Genomic DNA, 16,172 nt, shown 5'->3' with positions numbered 1-16,172 from the left:
TTGTGTATGCATTTTTTAGTTGTTGAAGACCACAGGGTGTACTTCTTTTGTTCTATCTCATTGCATTTAATTATTAAGTCCTTAAACAAGCTACTGACCACATAGCCATGATAAATAAATAAGATCTGTTAAGGATGTGGAGATGCCCATGTGGTAGACAGAACAGACTTTCACACCTCAATTGCTGTGCTCATGCACTAAGGTAATTTATTTAGAGCATCTCTGTATTAACTTTAGGTGAGGGGTTGCATCACTTTGACAAGAGAGCAAGCCTTCAGTGTTTGTTTGTTTTTTTTTTTTTTGGTCTTATAACCTTAAAACCTTTGTTTTAGACTGTAATTGAGACTACACCATAGGATATCCCTTCCTGAAATCAGTACTACCTTTTCATATTTCATTTCATATTAATTCTGTACAGTCTTACATTTAAAACTGTGTGATGTTGTTCAGAAAGAAAATTTAACAAGGATAGAAATGACTGCTGTATCAGTGTAAATGTTCAAGTGGGTTTTGGAGTTAGATTTTGGATTTTTGATAGGACGGGATTTGGAAGCAAAAATTGTGGTGTTATTGAGATGTTCTACATGAATATCATGAACATCAATCAATTAACTGTTTCCATTTCAACAGAAGGTGGAGTCCATTTCTCTGTGATTTTAAAGACTTAGCTAAAAAATTTACCTAAAACAATTTTAATAATCGATAGAAGATGTTATATTTATGTATATGCTTACTGTTCATGTCCAATTCAAGTGTTTTCTTATTTGAAGGATGTGCGTACACAATATAGTCACGCTTTACAATGGGGACCAATGACACGAGTAAGACGTCCTTTAGAGAACCAATTAAAGATCAAGTTTTTCGCGGTTCCTATGTCAAAATTTCGGGCCTACAAGTCAAGCGGTGATTGCTCTCAGAAGGCGGGGTTCATTACTCCCCGACATAACTAAACTGTGGTTTAACCAATACACAGATACACCAAGGACGTGGGTGGGACTTGAACAGAATAACATCACAAAACCTATATATAGGACCCAACGTTCTCATTCAGTCGATAGGAAATTTGTTGGAGGCTGAAAGAAGAGAGTGAATTCGACTGGTAAGTGTACCTTATATTGAACAAGCTCATCAGCGTTTAAAACATTAAGAAGAGAATGATAAACCTACGACTCTGCAAAGTTGTGGGTTTTGTTTTATGAAAATGTAAACGACTAGTTTCAGCTATTTGTAAAACGGTTCGTTTGTTGTCTGCACGTTGATTACTGTGTGCTGCATTTTGCTGGATAGCTAACCATAGCTAAGTTAGTTCGATTGTGTTGCGCCTGTCAGGTAAAATAACATAAATTACCCGACTTTAAACGACATTGCTGGAGTCTGATAATTTTTGCTCCGTTGTTAGCTTGTTAGCTATCGTGTCTTTTGTAGTTAATGACTCTGAAGCCAGACAAAGCATCTGCGGATATATTTTTGTTCACTCGAGGACGCCATGTTAGCTACAAACATCCTCGGAGAAGAGAGGGGTGAAACGTGTCTGTTGGATGTCGTGTAATGGTGGCAGTAAAATTAAATATAGAATCTGTAGCTGGCTAGCTCGATTGCTAGCTAACCTGCTAAATTGGCACAGAAGTTCTTAACAATGGACGTGTGAATGGACAACTTCTAAGTCGATTCGTGATAGATATGTGGTTTATTCATTTAAAATTCTTTACATATAATCGCTTGATATGTAGTTTGTTGGTTAATATTGAGGTAGCCAGCAGGCTAACCTCAGGTAGTTTCGGACATAATGTTAACGTGTGGGAGGTGCTTTGAAGCATGATTATGTATGGGGGTATATGACTTGCTTAGCTGCTATTATCTGGCTAGCGACATAATTTTTTGAGGTGGTCTGTCCAGATTCATCAGAATAAAATGGTTTGGTACATGTTAGATTGCGACTAAGACGACTTGTTAATACCAGCTAACGTAGTTTAGCAGGCAAGGAATCTACCATTGCCCGATGCAAGTTTTATTAATTTGTTATTTTGTGCCATAGTTAGATAACGAAGTGGCGACAGTTGTTTAAATGAGTACAGTATAGTAAAAGTTAGTTAGGTACATTAGCCGTGATACGAGGGACGAGGATTAGCCGCTAATCACGGTTAGCTATCTAGGCTACGTACTACGTTAGGTATGTAGTCCACTTTGACTTTCGGCAAGCTTGCTATCAGATAGCCAGCTCTTTTAGCCACGATTGGCAGAGCTCTAGGCGAAATTTACAGACTGCGTGAAAAGCGCACGCTTTACAAACTCACAGGTTGACTGGCTAACGTGATCTAAGTTGCCTAGGTCGTGGTGTGCTCATTTAGTTCGTTTGGTAGCTGTCCACATTACATTGCTAGTGGTAAAGCAAACTACATTTGTTACCAACAAAGCCAGCAGAATTCCGCCATTTTGCGCTCCCTTCCGTACAGTATGTTGCGTTATTGCGATGCACGTTAATACGATAGCTTAACAGACGTGAAGTGTCTAACATTGCCAGCTTTTGGTGTTCTGAAAAGGGGTTAAAGATTTTGGCTAACGTTGCTGTGTGCTTGCATATTAGATTGCAACGGCCTCTCGATGAAATTGGCATTGACAGACTAACTCCACTTATAACCTTTTCCCGTTTAGGGAACGAAAGACGTTGACGCAAAGACGCTATGGCCCGTACTAAGCAGACTGCCCGCAAATCTACTGGTGGTAAGGCGCCGCGGAAACAACTGGCCACAAAAGCAGCGAGAAAAAGTGCACCCTCTACTGGAGGTGTGAAGAAGCCTCACAGATACAGGTAAAGTGGCCCAACTTTCAGCATTTAGTTCTCCAACCCGCCAACATCTTAGTATATCTTACTGCCTGTAAGTATGACAACAACAATAATGATCAATTGATATGAGCTGGGCATAAAAAAGCTGAAATACAAACTGACGGTTTGCGTTGGAAACCACTACTCTGAAGAGATCATATTCACATAATATTACAAAAAAATATTTATTTATATGTAATTCTCTGAACTGTAGGTGTATTTTACAGTAATTCACCATAGTTATGATTTTCTCAAGATTTGGCAATTTTACTAATTGATGCTGGAGTCCAGGGATACTAGCATGTGTTACACAAAATTAAATGGATGACCCCTTTGTCTTGTCAAAGTATTTGCTTTGTGAAGCTGTCTAAATGTGGATTGCAATGTGAGGTCAATTGTAATTCAGTTGTCTGGCTTTGGATGACAGGCTCTGGCAACTTGCAAGGGTCTGTTCCATAAAAAATGGAACAATACATAAACAGTAACTATGTCTCATATTGCCTAGTTATGAACGATTTTGGTTATTGATCTTGATGTGTTTATGAAGGCCAGGAACTGTGGCCCTGAGGGAGATCCGTCGTTACCAGAAGTCCACTGAGCTGCTGATCCGCAAGCTCCCCTTCCAGCGCCTGGTCAGAGAGATCGCCCAAGACTTCAAGACTGACCTCAGGTTCCAGAGTGCAGCTATTGGAGCTCTGCAGGTGTGAATTTTGTTATGTATTTATGTAACGGGTGTAGACTGCATTGTTTATTTGCCATGGATGTTGTTTGGGTCAGCGAGAGCGTCAAACTGGGGTTCTCGCTGCCCGCTGCCAACCCCTAAGGCCAGCCTCGTTACCAGTTGAGCTAAAGGCAATTTGCCCCTAGCCTACTGGCAACAACACTAGTTAACTGAGTCTCGGGGAGTGACGTAACCACTGCAACCAATTAACAACCTGCTACCAACTACCCCACAGGCTTTACACAGGGTTCACACAAGCTACTCTCTTCACCTTTGCCACATTTAAATCCTGCAGTATGTTCAGTGTTGGTTTTATTAGGACCAACAATGCTACTTCAATAGATGTTCTGTATTTTGCTTGTTTTGTGATGATGCATGGTAGCGAGTGGGCTTTACTTTTGGTCAGTTCAGCTGTCAGTGTATGAATAGAAAGCAATTTTTTTGACTTATCTGATCAGTTGAATTAAGGACTGAGAATGCATGCATTTGGAGAGTCAGCTTGGTTATATTGGCAGTCCATTTGTAGCATTATTCTCCCTCTTTGCAGGAAGCTAGTGAGGCTTATCTCGTGGGTCTGTTTGAGGATACCAACCTGTGCGCCATCCATGCCAAGAGAGTCACCATCATGCCCAAGGACATCCAGTTGGCGAGGCGAATCAGAGGCGAACGTGCTTAACCTCACAACCAGCTTTTTGAACTCACATTTTGGAGAGATACTTTTTTTTTTTTAATTCTTATATTGAACTGCAAATGCCTACATGTTGAGGTTGACTTTAATTTTGTATTTTTGTTAGCATTGGTAGAAAAACAAAGGTTAGTGGTTTACAAAACAAAAGTAGCAAGAATTTTGTAAAACATTCCTTCAAACTCCCTCTCAGGTTTTCAAAAAGTCAATTTGTATCAGAAATTGTTATACCTCTGGCTTATTGTGCTGTAGATTATGTAGTTTGCATGCTTCTTACTGGATAAATTATTAGTAGACCTGTAATCTCCATTTTCTTTTTTTGCATTGTGATTATTGGGTTGTAAATAAACTTTCCACTACCTCACATTTTGTCTTTTTCTAAGATGCTATAGATTCTTAAATTCTACATTTAAAGGTGGTCTACAGAAATAGAAATAACTTTGTCAGGTGGTGTATGTATCGACTAATGGGAGTTTCGTTTTTTAATGTGAAAAATGAGATGTTTGCCGTAAGTCTGACTGCAGTAACGTTTCTCTTGCCCATAAACCTACAACACAAGTAGGAAAGGGATTAGTATTTAAATACATAGCTCTATTGACAGCAATAAAGTACCAGTGGGTTTTACATGAGAGAATGACACTGAAATAGTTTGTGCCAAACCTCTCTGATTCAGCAATTTTCAATGTAGTTAACATTGGGGCTTTGTCTTACAAGTTGAGGGATGCCTCTTACCAATCACTGATACATACAAACATATGGATGCAAGCAGTCAAATTAAGTTGGAAATAAAACCTATCAAGCATTTAAGTTTTTGTTACAAGGCTTATCACATTAACTGTTAGTTTACCTCTTGGTAGCTAATGAAAATCCTACCAGCAATGGCTTATAGGAAAGTACAGCAAACACTTAAGCAGTAATGTGTAAACTGTGTGTTAGAATAGTGTGCTCAATGAGTCAGGTCATACAGGAACAATGACTGAATTCACTGTGCATTAAATTACATTTGTCACATGGAGACATGCAATAAAGTCATGTTTACTTTTCCTGGATCACAATTTCTCCAAGCCTGCAAATAAATTATCTTGTCAAAGTTAAACAACAGTTGCAACCTGGTTCCATTTGATGATTCATTTACACACAGCACCGGTAATAAGGCATTTTGTTTGTCAGATGCAACTGACAATAAGATCTTCTCTGGAAATTATCACTTTGTTTTATACACTCTGAAGTTACACATCACTTAAAATTCATTTTTCATCTCCATAAATACAACATTATGACCTAAACAAAAATTATGTACCGTATACACCTGACATAGTGGACGGCGCACATGTATTGACTTCATCCATGTGTGATGTTTGAAACTTTGAGTCATGAATTATAAACGGTGCAGAAAATAAGTCTCTGTGGAGACTGCAGTGTTCTTGATCAAACCTGCAAAGAGCAAATTTAGTCAAAATAATCAGCGCATCTCTTTCGGGCTAAGAACCTGGCTTTGTATCGTCATTGTCCTCATCTGAAAGTAGCCCTGGCAAGTGTTCATATAGTTGTTTTTCAAGCTGTTGATCGACAACAGATTCTTTTCGAAAAATGCACCACAGCAGGAAGCAAACACCAACAAGGCTGACTGGTAAAACTTTCCACCAGGGCCGCTCGAAGTTACTGCCAAGTGAACGATCCACTTTCCAGATGCGGTGGCTGGCTTTGCTGGTGGAGAACTTTATGGGCTTTTCCTCGGCTTCCTCATCCTCTGGTGGGCGCTGCAGCTGCCTGCACCTCTGCGACGTCAAGCACAGGTTCCTGTGTGGGTCCACTCTCCTCGAGAGAAATTAACATTAAATAAGCCTAAAAGAGCTGAAGACTTGAATCGACCTGAGGTTTATTTCTCACCTGTAAAAATTCCCCCCTCCTCCATCCTGCTCAGTTTAAATTTCAGAGTTGTTACTGCGACACGAGATCCAGCTCTCGTAAAAAATTCGGAGCTTAAATGGCTTACAATATAAAAAACGGCATTAAAATTAGCTAATGTCACGTGCTTTATCAAACTCAGCGACGGCATGACGATGAGTTATGACCACTATGGCTGTGTCTTCAGAAGCCTCTTTTCGTAATACTCCCATCGAACGTTACGTGACCTACCAAGACAGTCTCACTATGCCGTATTCAACACACTAGCTTATAAGCTAGTTACCTTGTTATCTAGATAGCTACCAAAGTCACAGTCTTATGAAAACCTTGTTAACGTGTTACATACAATAATTTATCCACCTGAAGCTGGCTAGCTAGTCTTAAAGAAGCCGGTTTATAATTATAAGGCTACCTTAGTAACACAACCACACAGACTTGAGGGCTAGCTAGCTGTATCCTGAATCCTCAGTGAGCTAACTAGCTAAACATATCTAAAATATCCAGCCAGCTAGCTAGACAAGTTAAAATAACTAACTCTAACCAAATAACTGCTGTATATTAGGTACAAAAATGCTAGCTATATCTGACTACAGAGGACGTCTAGTAACGTAAATAACTAGTTAACTACATTAGCAGCCACATGGTTCCCCACTAAGAACAGTATGTCAGCCTAAATACATGGACATGGATTTAATACAACACACTTACTTTAGCTCTGTCTTACGTCCATCGGGAAATATCCTGCGAAACGAGGTAGTGTGTTTTAAGACAGTACACATCTTTCGACCTCGTCCCAACATCATGAAGTGTAACTGAGGTCATGTAACACCGTGTTGCAACGGCTAATACGACCCGTCATGAATAGATGTATGGGCACAGTCGTTCCTCAAGATGAATAGAAAAACTCAATACCGAAAGGCTCTCCATTGAAAACCTGCGACTGTGCATTTATCTAATCCCATTTACACATATGAATGGAAATATTTAAAAAGTACAGTGCATATGTCGAGCACTCAATTATTTCTTTCAGGCGGATACGCAAATTCTCCTACAAATCCCAGATAGCAAAGTACCAGGCTGCCAATGGACATCCAAATCATCCAATCCAGTGAAGGATGAGAAAAGCTTTTTACCAATCAAAGACCGGAGAAAAATTGCCACTGACCATGCTTGAGACACGTGCGGTAGTTTACACTTGCTGAAGACAAGGCAGGAGTGTCTTTCCAGCAGCGCCGGATCTGACTACATAGTTAGATTGCGTGCAGTTCGGACAGAACAAAATTAAGGGTAAATGGTTAGCTACGTTACCTGTTGAAGCGTTAGCATGCGGTAGAATATCAGCCACCATACTTGTTTGGAGATAAATACGAAGTTTACGTTTTAACTTTAAAGTCCCACGTATTGAAGACTAATGTAAGTTGCTAGCTAGCTAACTAGCTAGCAAGCAAGCAGCATGCCAAATAGCTTATGAGCAGACCCACTGCTAACTTTGCTGTACTGGCTAGTTAACGTTAGCGTGTTAAGCCCTGTTTTTTCGTTAGGCGGTTAGGTACTTAGCGTGTATGTCAGACGTAGCGACCACGTGAAATACTAAGTAGTTAACGTGGGATAGCCAAATGTCAGTATTGGTTGGAGGGATTGCATTATCCATCATTTTAAGTGACTTTATTTAGGTCGTCATTCCGCATTTCAGCGGGTTAGCTTGCTATTTTCATGCCAGGTGATTTAATTAATAGTGTGCTATGGATGGCTAGTGTTAGAATGACTTACCGCTAAGCTAGTTAATAATCAGGCCACTAGTAGTAGCCACTTGAGAATGTACTTGAACGAAGTCTTGACGACGAACGGTATTGATATTGTGTTTACCGCCCATCATTTGTATGCATTGCAACAGTAGGTAAATGATGTCTTGCTGAAATTCGTTGTTTTCCATTGTAGTAGGAACCACAGACCAGGGCAGTTATGGTAAAGAGCAAACAATATGAACGTGACACAGAATGTGATGAAAGGAAGAAGAGGAAAACCAGGTGTTCAGAGTCGATGGAGGCCTGCCCACAGGAAGAAAACCGGTGTAAAAAATTAAAGAAACACTCCAAACCCGAGGTAACCAACTATGTGTGTTAGCGCATGCCAGTATGTGTGTGTTTCCAATATATTTTAAGCTTAATGTCATCTATAGTAGTATCTCAGTAGGAGTAGTATCTCATGCTACCCTGCTCTTTTTACGGAAAACCTGTCAGTACCACTCCATAAAAAGTCACCAGTGTTGTCATTTTTAAGGAGACACCAGAATCTGTATCTCTGGCGAAATCCCAAAAGAAACCACCTGAGTCTGAGCCCATAAAGGTGAAGAACAAGAAGAAATCAAAAAAGCATCTTATTGAGGAGCACCAGGTCACAGAAGACACAGAGGTGACACAAGTAGAAAAGAAGCGGAAGAAGAAAAAGAAAATCTCTAACAAAGAGGTAAGCGATTAAAGATCATTTTGCCAGCTCTCCGGAGATTTGGTGGTGGTGAAGAATTCTGTCCCATGTCCCACCAGGTCTCTGCTTTACCTCTGGCTACACGGTGGAAGTTGTATGTTTCAGTCAGAGGTGTTGTATTTGACAGTTCATGGTGGTTATGGAAATTGCGATCAATGTCTGTAACATCCGCACAGCTGACACAACTGGAAAAAAGTTTTGATGCAGCTTGTAGTTATTAATTACATGTACTGTGTTCAGAATACCTACTGTATGTTGATCAAACCTACATACATTCACCACTAGATGGGGCTACACTATTTTAGCAAATCACTTGGGTCAACACAAGGACAGTGAAAAGCATTACATGTGAGGCTTGGTAGCTGTACTGAATCTCTTACAAGTGTAGACTTTGTCAGATGTGAATTGTTCAGGAAGGAATTTTCCCTCAAATTTGTGTGTGCTCTTCACTCCGTAATACTGCAGCTATTATACTATACTATACACAGAAGTGCCTGTGTGGACAGTTTATTATCTTTGTGTACCACAAATGACTTTATGTATGTGTGTTTATCTATGTATATAGTTATGCCCCAAAGTCTGCTACATTGCATTAACCAGAGATAGAGACAATACTTCTAATATTTTCGAATGAATATTCATATCTAACTTTGTAAATCTGTTTTGAAAGTGATATGTCATGAATCGTATGGCTTGAGGGTGTTGTTAGGTGTGAGACAAAAACACAGCCACCAGTACCTCTTGACTTTGTTCAAAGTTACAAAACAGGTATTCAGTGACATGAGCTGGGAATTCACCTGTTGGCCAATAACTTAAGGAGAGAATGACATTTTACAAAACACACAAATCATTCATTGTATAATTGTGCAGCAGTCTACATCATAGATAGGCTTCACAAAAAATGTGAAAGAGTGAGTAAAATTGGATCAAGAGACGTGGCATTATGGCTCATAACTATTAACACATACAACTTTCAGTAAAGTGTCCTTACCTTAACAGAATATGTAACCGCACAATTTCATTGTGTAGTTTGATACTTGGCATGACCAAGTATATGCTGCAGAGGAAATTTAGGTCTTAGCTCAGACTGCCAAAGGATCTTCAACATTCATGCATTGGTCTGTGGAACACAATGCTGAAAGGGCATGCAGAAAACATTACAGTGGCACAAAGATTACGTCTCTAGTATATTTAGATATGCAGTTACAATGTCTTCATGAAAGCCTGCAAAAATGACCTAAAATGGCTTCTTTAACTGAATGCATCTCAAACATTAAAGCATTCATGCAAAATTCTGTCTCAAGTCCTTCATCAACAGGATTAATGTATGTGGCAAATCTGGTGAAAATTTGAGATGGTCGTGTCAAAATCTGTGCTTTCACAGTGACCCCTGTAAGACATGCAGTGATTGTGTGAATGTCAATGTTTGAGGATTAAAGAGCGGGAAACACTCATTTTAGTCACCATGGGAGAGCACCTGGCTCTGTTTAAACTGCTGTCTTTACTGCACGTTGCAGACTAATTTGGGACAGGTGGAGTCTCACTCAGCTCTTCTAGATCAAATTGGCTCAGACCACTGACCTTTTATCAGCCCTGTGCATCTGCAGGCTGACATTCAGGTGTGATGTCCTCCTCTGACTGTCTGATCTAATAGCTCGGCACATCTGTGTTCACAGGGTTTCCAGGTGAACTTCCAGTGCTTACTGTGAGGGCAGGCAGAATGTTACACCTGAAATGCCCTTGACAATTTTAGAAATGCACTGCTGAGGGTAATTCAATTCTACCATTCTCTGTGAGGCAAATGGACCTTCCTTACTTTTGCGCCCTGCCGTCACTAAATGGTGCACAGCTCCCCTCCCTGAACTCAAGATTTCAATTTACAAATGCAATCATACGTCAGATCTATTATTCAACTCCTCTACCATTCAGCATTCACTTTCTTGGTATTAGGTTGTTTTTTCTCCTGTTGGTCTCATTCTCTCTTTAATTACTCTCAATGTTGAATTGCATATTGATTAATTCAGTCTCATATGTACTCCAACTATGATTTAATGCAGAATGCTTTCCTCAATTAATCTGGTGGTGAAAACCAGCATATATATTCTTAATGTTAAGTCAAGCTGGAATATAGTTATACTCTTCTGTAAAAAAAGATTGTGCTGCTCTGACTAAAAGAGCTCTTGGAAAAAAAAATCAATGGAGCAGTCAGTCTTTGCTTTGTATTTTACAGCTTTTCATGAATCCAGTCTGTCACTGTGACAGACAAGAAAAAGGAAAGAACAGGCTGATTATACTTAGTGTGATGTGGAGGAGAAGGAGCTTTTTTTTTGTGAAGACCAGAAGTGGGCAAATACTGGTTTGAAACAGGTTTGAAACACACTACGTTTACTGTACCCTGTGTGGTGTTACTTGATCATTTTATGAAGAGCAACCAGTTTCTTTTTTTTCTTTTTTTCCCCATTAAAGAAGAAAGGTGGTGATCAGTACTTTAAACATTGTTGGGGATTTTCTGTTGTGTGCAGCCTCTGAAAATTTGTTTGAATTCTTCAGTTATGCTTTCCCGAGTGGTGAAAGATGAAATGTGTCACTTTTTTGACATTTTTAATTTTTGCTGTCTCAAGTTTGAGAGAGAAGATTACAACATGACTACCCTTTGATTAATTTTAAAACAGTGCTTTTTTTTTTTTTTAAAAAGCATGAAGACGATTTTGGATGGGGCGGGGGAGTTAAAACATAAGGTCCAAAACATTTCATTTTAGTGACCAAATTCGTGTGGTTTGAGATGCAGTGCAAGATATTGGAAATGGAAGTAAGGTACATTTTGTATGTGTCTTACTGTTGCTTGGTCCTCTCCACATCACAGCAGTGAGGCTGGAGTCTGTGAGAAGGCTCATTGAACTCGTATCCCATCCCAGTTTATGCAGCGAGCAGTGCCCATCTGCCTCTGACTTCCACTCTGTGTGGAAAAACCCAACTGCATTCTTTGTCTGTCTGTGACGTCAAGACTCCCATCTGCATGGATAGCCCCCTGTGAGCCTTTGCTTGTATTCTCACAAGAGCAGATTGTGCATATCGTTTCAAAAGGGAAGGAGAGAGGGAGAGGGAAAGGCAAGGATTGATGGAGGCAGGGATGGAGCCAGAATGTCAAATGGCACATTGTACGCAGGTTCCGTTCTCCATAGTTTCCCAATTGAGGTTTTAAAAGCTGGAGTGTTCCCTACAAGGTATTGTGTCTTGGTGCCTGTCTTTACAAATTTACTACTTATTTCACTTAGAGTCTTTACTCTGTCTTTTACCCTGAATGTGACTACATATATGAGTGGTTCTTCACATCTAGGAAGGTTTTAAAAATTCTTACACCAACCATCAGAAGAGACACAGTTCTCTACTTATATCATAAATACTGATGTCGCACGACACAGAAATCTTTTTGGATTCTCTCTTACGCATACATTTAGCGTCATTACATTCAGCGACAATATCGCCTGAAGACATCATGTAAAGAGGACAAAAAGTGAATGAAATCCTGGAATCGTGAACGTCAAAAAGTTTGTCACTTTTACTGATTGCCTCCTATTGGCAGGTATTTGAGTTATGTCCTTCGTCCATTTCCCAGGCTGGGATGTCACAGCTGGAAAAACAGTTTCTGGTTTTTGCTCATGCTTTTCCCAGACCGCAGCGTGCCTGTGTCCTGCTGCTCCATCCACAAACACTGTGCAGAGTCCTGCTACAGGCCAGCCCTGGGGCACCCCTCAGCCACTCTGCTCACTCTTTAATCTACTAATTCTTCTACTTCTAAATTCAGCTGGGAGCTGCTGAGGTTCCAGCCAGGCCCTCACTGCCACCTGTGCTTCTGAGGGATGGAACCGCTCTCTTGTACTTACTCAGTGCTGTGAGTCTCTGCGGTTTCCTCAAACAGAGGGTTCAGTTGAAATCTCTTCCAAAGGCTTTGACTGGATGCTTCCATGCTGTGTTGCACTTGTTTTTTTTCCATTGACTGTCAACAGGTGGACAACCCAGTGATACACTTGCTTTCTGATTCAGCCATTGTGGTTGTAAATATAGACCTACTGGGCTCTCTTCAAATTCCTATCTCCCAGTTGTCAAGATTTATGGCCAAGGCTGATTCATTCTTTGTTACAGAAAGACTTCTGAAAAGATCAAGTGTATCAAAGTTAGAGAAGCACGTAGCTTTACCTGATTTTGCAGTTTTCAAAATGTGTAATAATCTACTGGTTCTACTGCATGGCGTGGATAAAAATTGTATAGAACCTAAATGAAAAGCCTTATAAAGTGAAAATCCTGTGTAAGTGTGTTAAAGTATGGCTACATTGCATTTATCACACTTGCTCTGGGTATTAAGTGAGCTTTTACTATACTGGTGTGTGCCTGTGCATGAGTGCTGTTGCTTAGTAATAAAGTATTGTCCTTGCACATCTTGGTATGTTGTTAAGCATTATTTCCATGGCGGTGTCAGCGGTGTGTGTTTTGATTAGTCAGACAGCAATAATTGTAGGAAAAAAACAGGTCCTCTGTACATACACAGGTTTCTTCATGAAGAGGCTCTTTTCCTAACTCCTGGGTGAAGGACTGCACAGTCACAGATCTCCTATATTGGTACAAAAATTTAGTCTAGTCACTTAAACTGTTCCTGTCCATACACATAACATGTCATTGGTGAATGCCATGTTCCATGCCTATTTTGATAAACAGTGACAAAGTCCTTCCTGGGGTATTTTTTACAACTCCCCGCAACAGTCAGTAACTTAACAGAACAAAATGAACACAGATTTCCTAGGATCAGAATAACTTTCTGGTTCACTCCCTTTAAGAATGAGCGGAAAACCAAGGAAGAGGAAATCTGACAGGGTGATGCAATGTTTTGTTTCATGTAGCTTTCTGTTAAAGTGCTTCACAGTTCTTTGTTGCTTCTTTAAGACAGATTACTATTTAGATTGACCATCCAGGAGTCTGGTAGATAGTGAAAACCACCTTCATGACTGTGGATTAACCAGTGGGCTAAAGGGCCGTTGTAGCCGTGGATTTGAGCTGTATTTGGGCATGATTGTTACACTCCTACCACAAAGACAATGTTTTTTTTTTGGCTTCTGATTGCATCTCATCTGCTTGGTTGTGCTGTGGTAGGAGTGCAATTGCATGTAAGCACCATGCTACTATCAAAACCAGTGCACACTCTCTTGGTGGTGTTAACACGCTTGGTTTACCGTAATTTGATGTCCCATGATGGACATAGGTTTATTTATTCTTGATAGAGTCAGGGCAAGTGGGAATTTGTCTACACATAAAAGGAGTTGTTGTGTTGGGGCACTTTCGCAGACCTTTGAGTTATGGGATATTTGAAGTGTTCTATAATCTTCCCTCTGGAATCATGGTGTGTATTAATCAGATAACATTTGACATTTGCTGTCTTTTAAATTATTTTTATGAGCTTCAATAACAGAAACAATAATGACTGTGAAATGAGACTCCATATGTGATTTGTAAAAAATAACATAAATAATATCAATTGACTCTGGAGAACTACTGGTAGTAAATCTTGTCTCAGTCACAATTTCTGTTCTCCACCCATCAAATCAATTTGTGTAGGGAGCAGTGCACTGTCTGCTTAAGGGAAAAATGGTATCACCAATCGATAGATCAGTTCTTAGAACTTACAGGTTAATATTTCTTACTCCTGACATACCTGAAGAAATGATGTATTTTACATAAAATATGGAAAATTCCAAGACCTGAAGAGCATTTTAATAGTCAGAAATGCAGTGTGGAAAGTCAGTTTAAACTCTATTGTAGTAATGCAGACAAAAGCATAGGGTCATAGTAGGAGTGGCCTTTTGAGAGGTTTATCATTTTGTTCCAGGTGATTTTTTGTTATTCATTGATCTTGGTTTCTTGCACTAATTTGTCTCACTTGTTGATTAAAAAGTAAAGGCAAAAATTCCTGTTGATGTCCTGTTGTGACATTTTTAGATTTGTGGCTGAAATTAGCCTATCAAATATGAGAAGTTATACTTACATAAATTATACTATAACTGGTGTTTTATAATGGTTTTTTGGATGTTGGTCATTCTGAATAAGATGTGAAAAGGTACCCCTAGAGTCCTTGTCCATTGCTGCAGATCATTAATGTAGACGTTTTCCTTAACAACTAATTCAAGATATGAGTAAAATGAGCTATTGGGTGCACACTGGAGAGTGGCTCAGGACTGAATGATCATTGTTGGACGTGAGTGGAATTTTCTGACGTAGGAAGCATGCATACTGTGTTTGTCCCTGAGGAATGTCTTGAATATGGCATGTCATAGCATGAGTATTTAAAGATTGGTGTGTTTCAGGCTAGGCACAATAGGGTTTGTATCAATTCAGTAGGGATGCATGATGATATCGGCACGACATCGGCATCGGCAGATATGAAAATTTCTGCCGATGTGCTTGGCCGATAAGGTGATGCATTAACTATGCGCACGTGATGACGCTAAATGTTTATTATGAACACCAGCAACAAGCTTCAACATGTCAGCTGTATGGAAGTATTTCAAAGCATCTGAAACAGATAACAAAATTGCTATTTTCAATGCTTGTGGAGCACCAGTGATGCGAGGAGGGGTAAAATATATAGCTCAGTTTCTCACTCTGGGAGGATGCTAGCTGTGTGCTGCTAAGCTTTTCTCTGCTTCTGGAGGGGGTGTGAGAAAAATTTTAAATAACGTGGCTCAGGAGGCAGAGACGGCAATGGGAAATAAAACAAGACAACCCGCGATCGCCTAGTTCCTGCTTCGGGACTCGAACAGAGGGCGTAATTTTTGTGTTTGTGCACTTACACAACGACACTGGACAGCGAATAACGTTTTCTGTAACTTGATTGTGTCTCTGCTCTTTCAAAATAAATATCGCGGCTCCATAAGGAGAGAATGCGATGGGAAATAAGACAGACCATTTTTAAATTACACGGCATGTGTGTATACACACACACACACACACACACACACACACACACAAACACACTATATATCGCCATCGGCCATCGGCCAAAATGAGTTTGAAAATATCGGCATATCAGATATCGGCAAAAATCCAATATTGTGCATCCCTACAGTTCAGTCCTTACCATATCCATTGTTCTTGGGCTCTGTAGTCTATTCAGATCACTTTTCTAGAAAAATGAACTAAGGTTTTAACCTGTACACTTTAGACAATGGGTATTTGTTAAAAATGGACTTTTGTGGTCTGATGAAAGCACACAAATTTAAATTCTTGTTTCACTCAAGCTCACTGTCACTGGCCTCATTCAGGTGTGGGTGGAATATACCCTGTCAGCTCGAAGCTGCTCAGAATTTTGGTTTGCCTTGTCATTTAATTATCACGGGTAAATCAGCTGTCAGTGTTAAAACGTAATGAAACATGGAAACTAAATGAATATGCTTGTGGCAGAAACCACTTCCTTTTTACCAAGGCAGCAGGTTTGCAAAATGTTTCTTGCAGTCAATAAAACAAAAAACAAAGATCTTTCTTTTCTGTACTGTTTATAGAAA

The 16,172-nt window shown here is 39.8% G+C and overlaps 3 protein-coding genes across 6 annotated transcripts in view; 2 read left to right on the top strand and 1 right to left on the bottom strand.

Moving 5' to 3' along the window:
• The first annotated feature begins 1,007 nt into the window (after nucleotides 1–1,007).
• Nucleotides 1,008–4,303, top strand: h3f3d (H3 histone, family 3D). Its single transcript, XM_036536024.1, has 4 exons — nucleotides 1,008–1,099; nucleotides 2,653–2,809; nucleotides 3,372–3,525; nucleotides 4,093–4,303. The coding sequence occupies exons 2-4, from the start codon at nucleotides 2,682–2,684 to the stop codon at nucleotides 4,219–4,221; spliced, it is 411 nt and encodes a 136-aa protein (XP_036391917.1). The 5' UTR covers nucleotides 1,008–1,099; nucleotides 2,653–2,681; the 3' UTR covers nucleotides 4,222–4,303.
• Nucleotides 4,249–6,964, bottom strand: c1h16orf91 (chromosome 1 C16orf91 homolog). Of its 2 annotated transcripts, none has more exons than XM_036536001.1 (2): nucleotides 6,847–6,964; nucleotides 4,249–6,048 (listed from the first exon to the last, which is right to left on the bottom strand). In XM_036536001.1, exons 1-2 carry the CDS (start codon nucleotides 6,939–6,941, stop codon nucleotides 5,712–5,714), a joined length of 432 nt encoding a protein of 143 aa, XP_036391894.1. In that variant the 5' UTR covers nucleotides 6,942–6,964; the 3' UTR covers nucleotides 4,249–5,711. The 2 variants fall into 2 exon arrangements, with proteins under 2 accessions (XP_036391894.1, XP_036391905.1); XM_036536012.1 differs by having other exon boundaries at nucleotides 4,249–6,045.
• Nucleotides 6,965–7,349: 385 nt separating this feature from the next.
• The window catches only part of LOC118782605 (uncharacterized protein C7orf50 homolog), an 85,584-nt gene continuing 76,761 nt past the window's right edge, over nucleotides 7,350–16,172 (top strand). Inside the window, exons 1-3 of one of the 3 annotated variants that reach the window (XM_036535969.1) lie at nucleotides 7,350–7,425; nucleotides 8,077–8,241; nucleotides 8,419–8,604. In XM_036535969.1, the coding sequence (XP_036391862.1) occupies nucleotides 8,101–8,241; nucleotides 8,419–8,604 (327 nt within the window). In that variant the 5' untranslated portion in view covers nucleotides 7,350–7,425; nucleotides 8,077–8,100. Of the gene's footprint in view, nucleotides 7,552–7,905; nucleotides 7,986–8,076; nucleotides 8,242–8,418; nucleotides 8,605–16,172 lie in introns of those variants that run through there. The other 2 variants (XM_036535980.1, XM_036535989.1) reach the window with 2 other exon arrangements.

This window comes from Megalops cyprinoides, chromosome 1, assembly GCF_013368585.1.
Source record: "Megalops cyprinoides isolate fMegCyp1 chromosome 1, fMegCyp1.pri, whole genome shotgun sequence".
Taxonomy (NCBI): Eukaryota; Metazoa; Chordata; class Actinopteri; order Elopiformes; family Megalopidae; genus Megalops; species Megalops cyprinoides.
This window is presented reverse-complemented; position numbering and strand designations above follow the sequence as displayed.

Bases quoted from the DNA above. Each gene is read 5' to 3' on its own strand.
- c1h16orf91 (XM_036536001.1), bottom strand. From the start codon at position 6,941: ATGATGTTGGGACGAGGTCGAAAGATGTGTACTGTCTTAAAACACACT. The intron at 6,049-6,846 runs GTAAGTGTGTTG...ATTTCTCTCGAG, and splicing joins GGACGTAAGACAGAGCTAAA to GAGAGTGGACCCACACAGGA.
- h3f3d (XM_036536024.1), top strand. From the start codon at position 2,682: ATGGCCCGTACTAAGCAGACTGCCCGCAAATCTACTGGTGGTAAGGCG. The intron at 2,810-3,371 runs GTAAAGTGGCCC...GTGTTTATGAAG, and splicing joins AAGAAGCCTCACAGATACAG to GCCAGGAACTGTGGCCCTGA. The intron at 3,526-4,092 runs GTGTGAATTTTG...CCCTCTTTGCAG, and splicing joins CAGCTATTGGAGCTCTGCAG to GAAGCTAGTGAGGCTTATCT.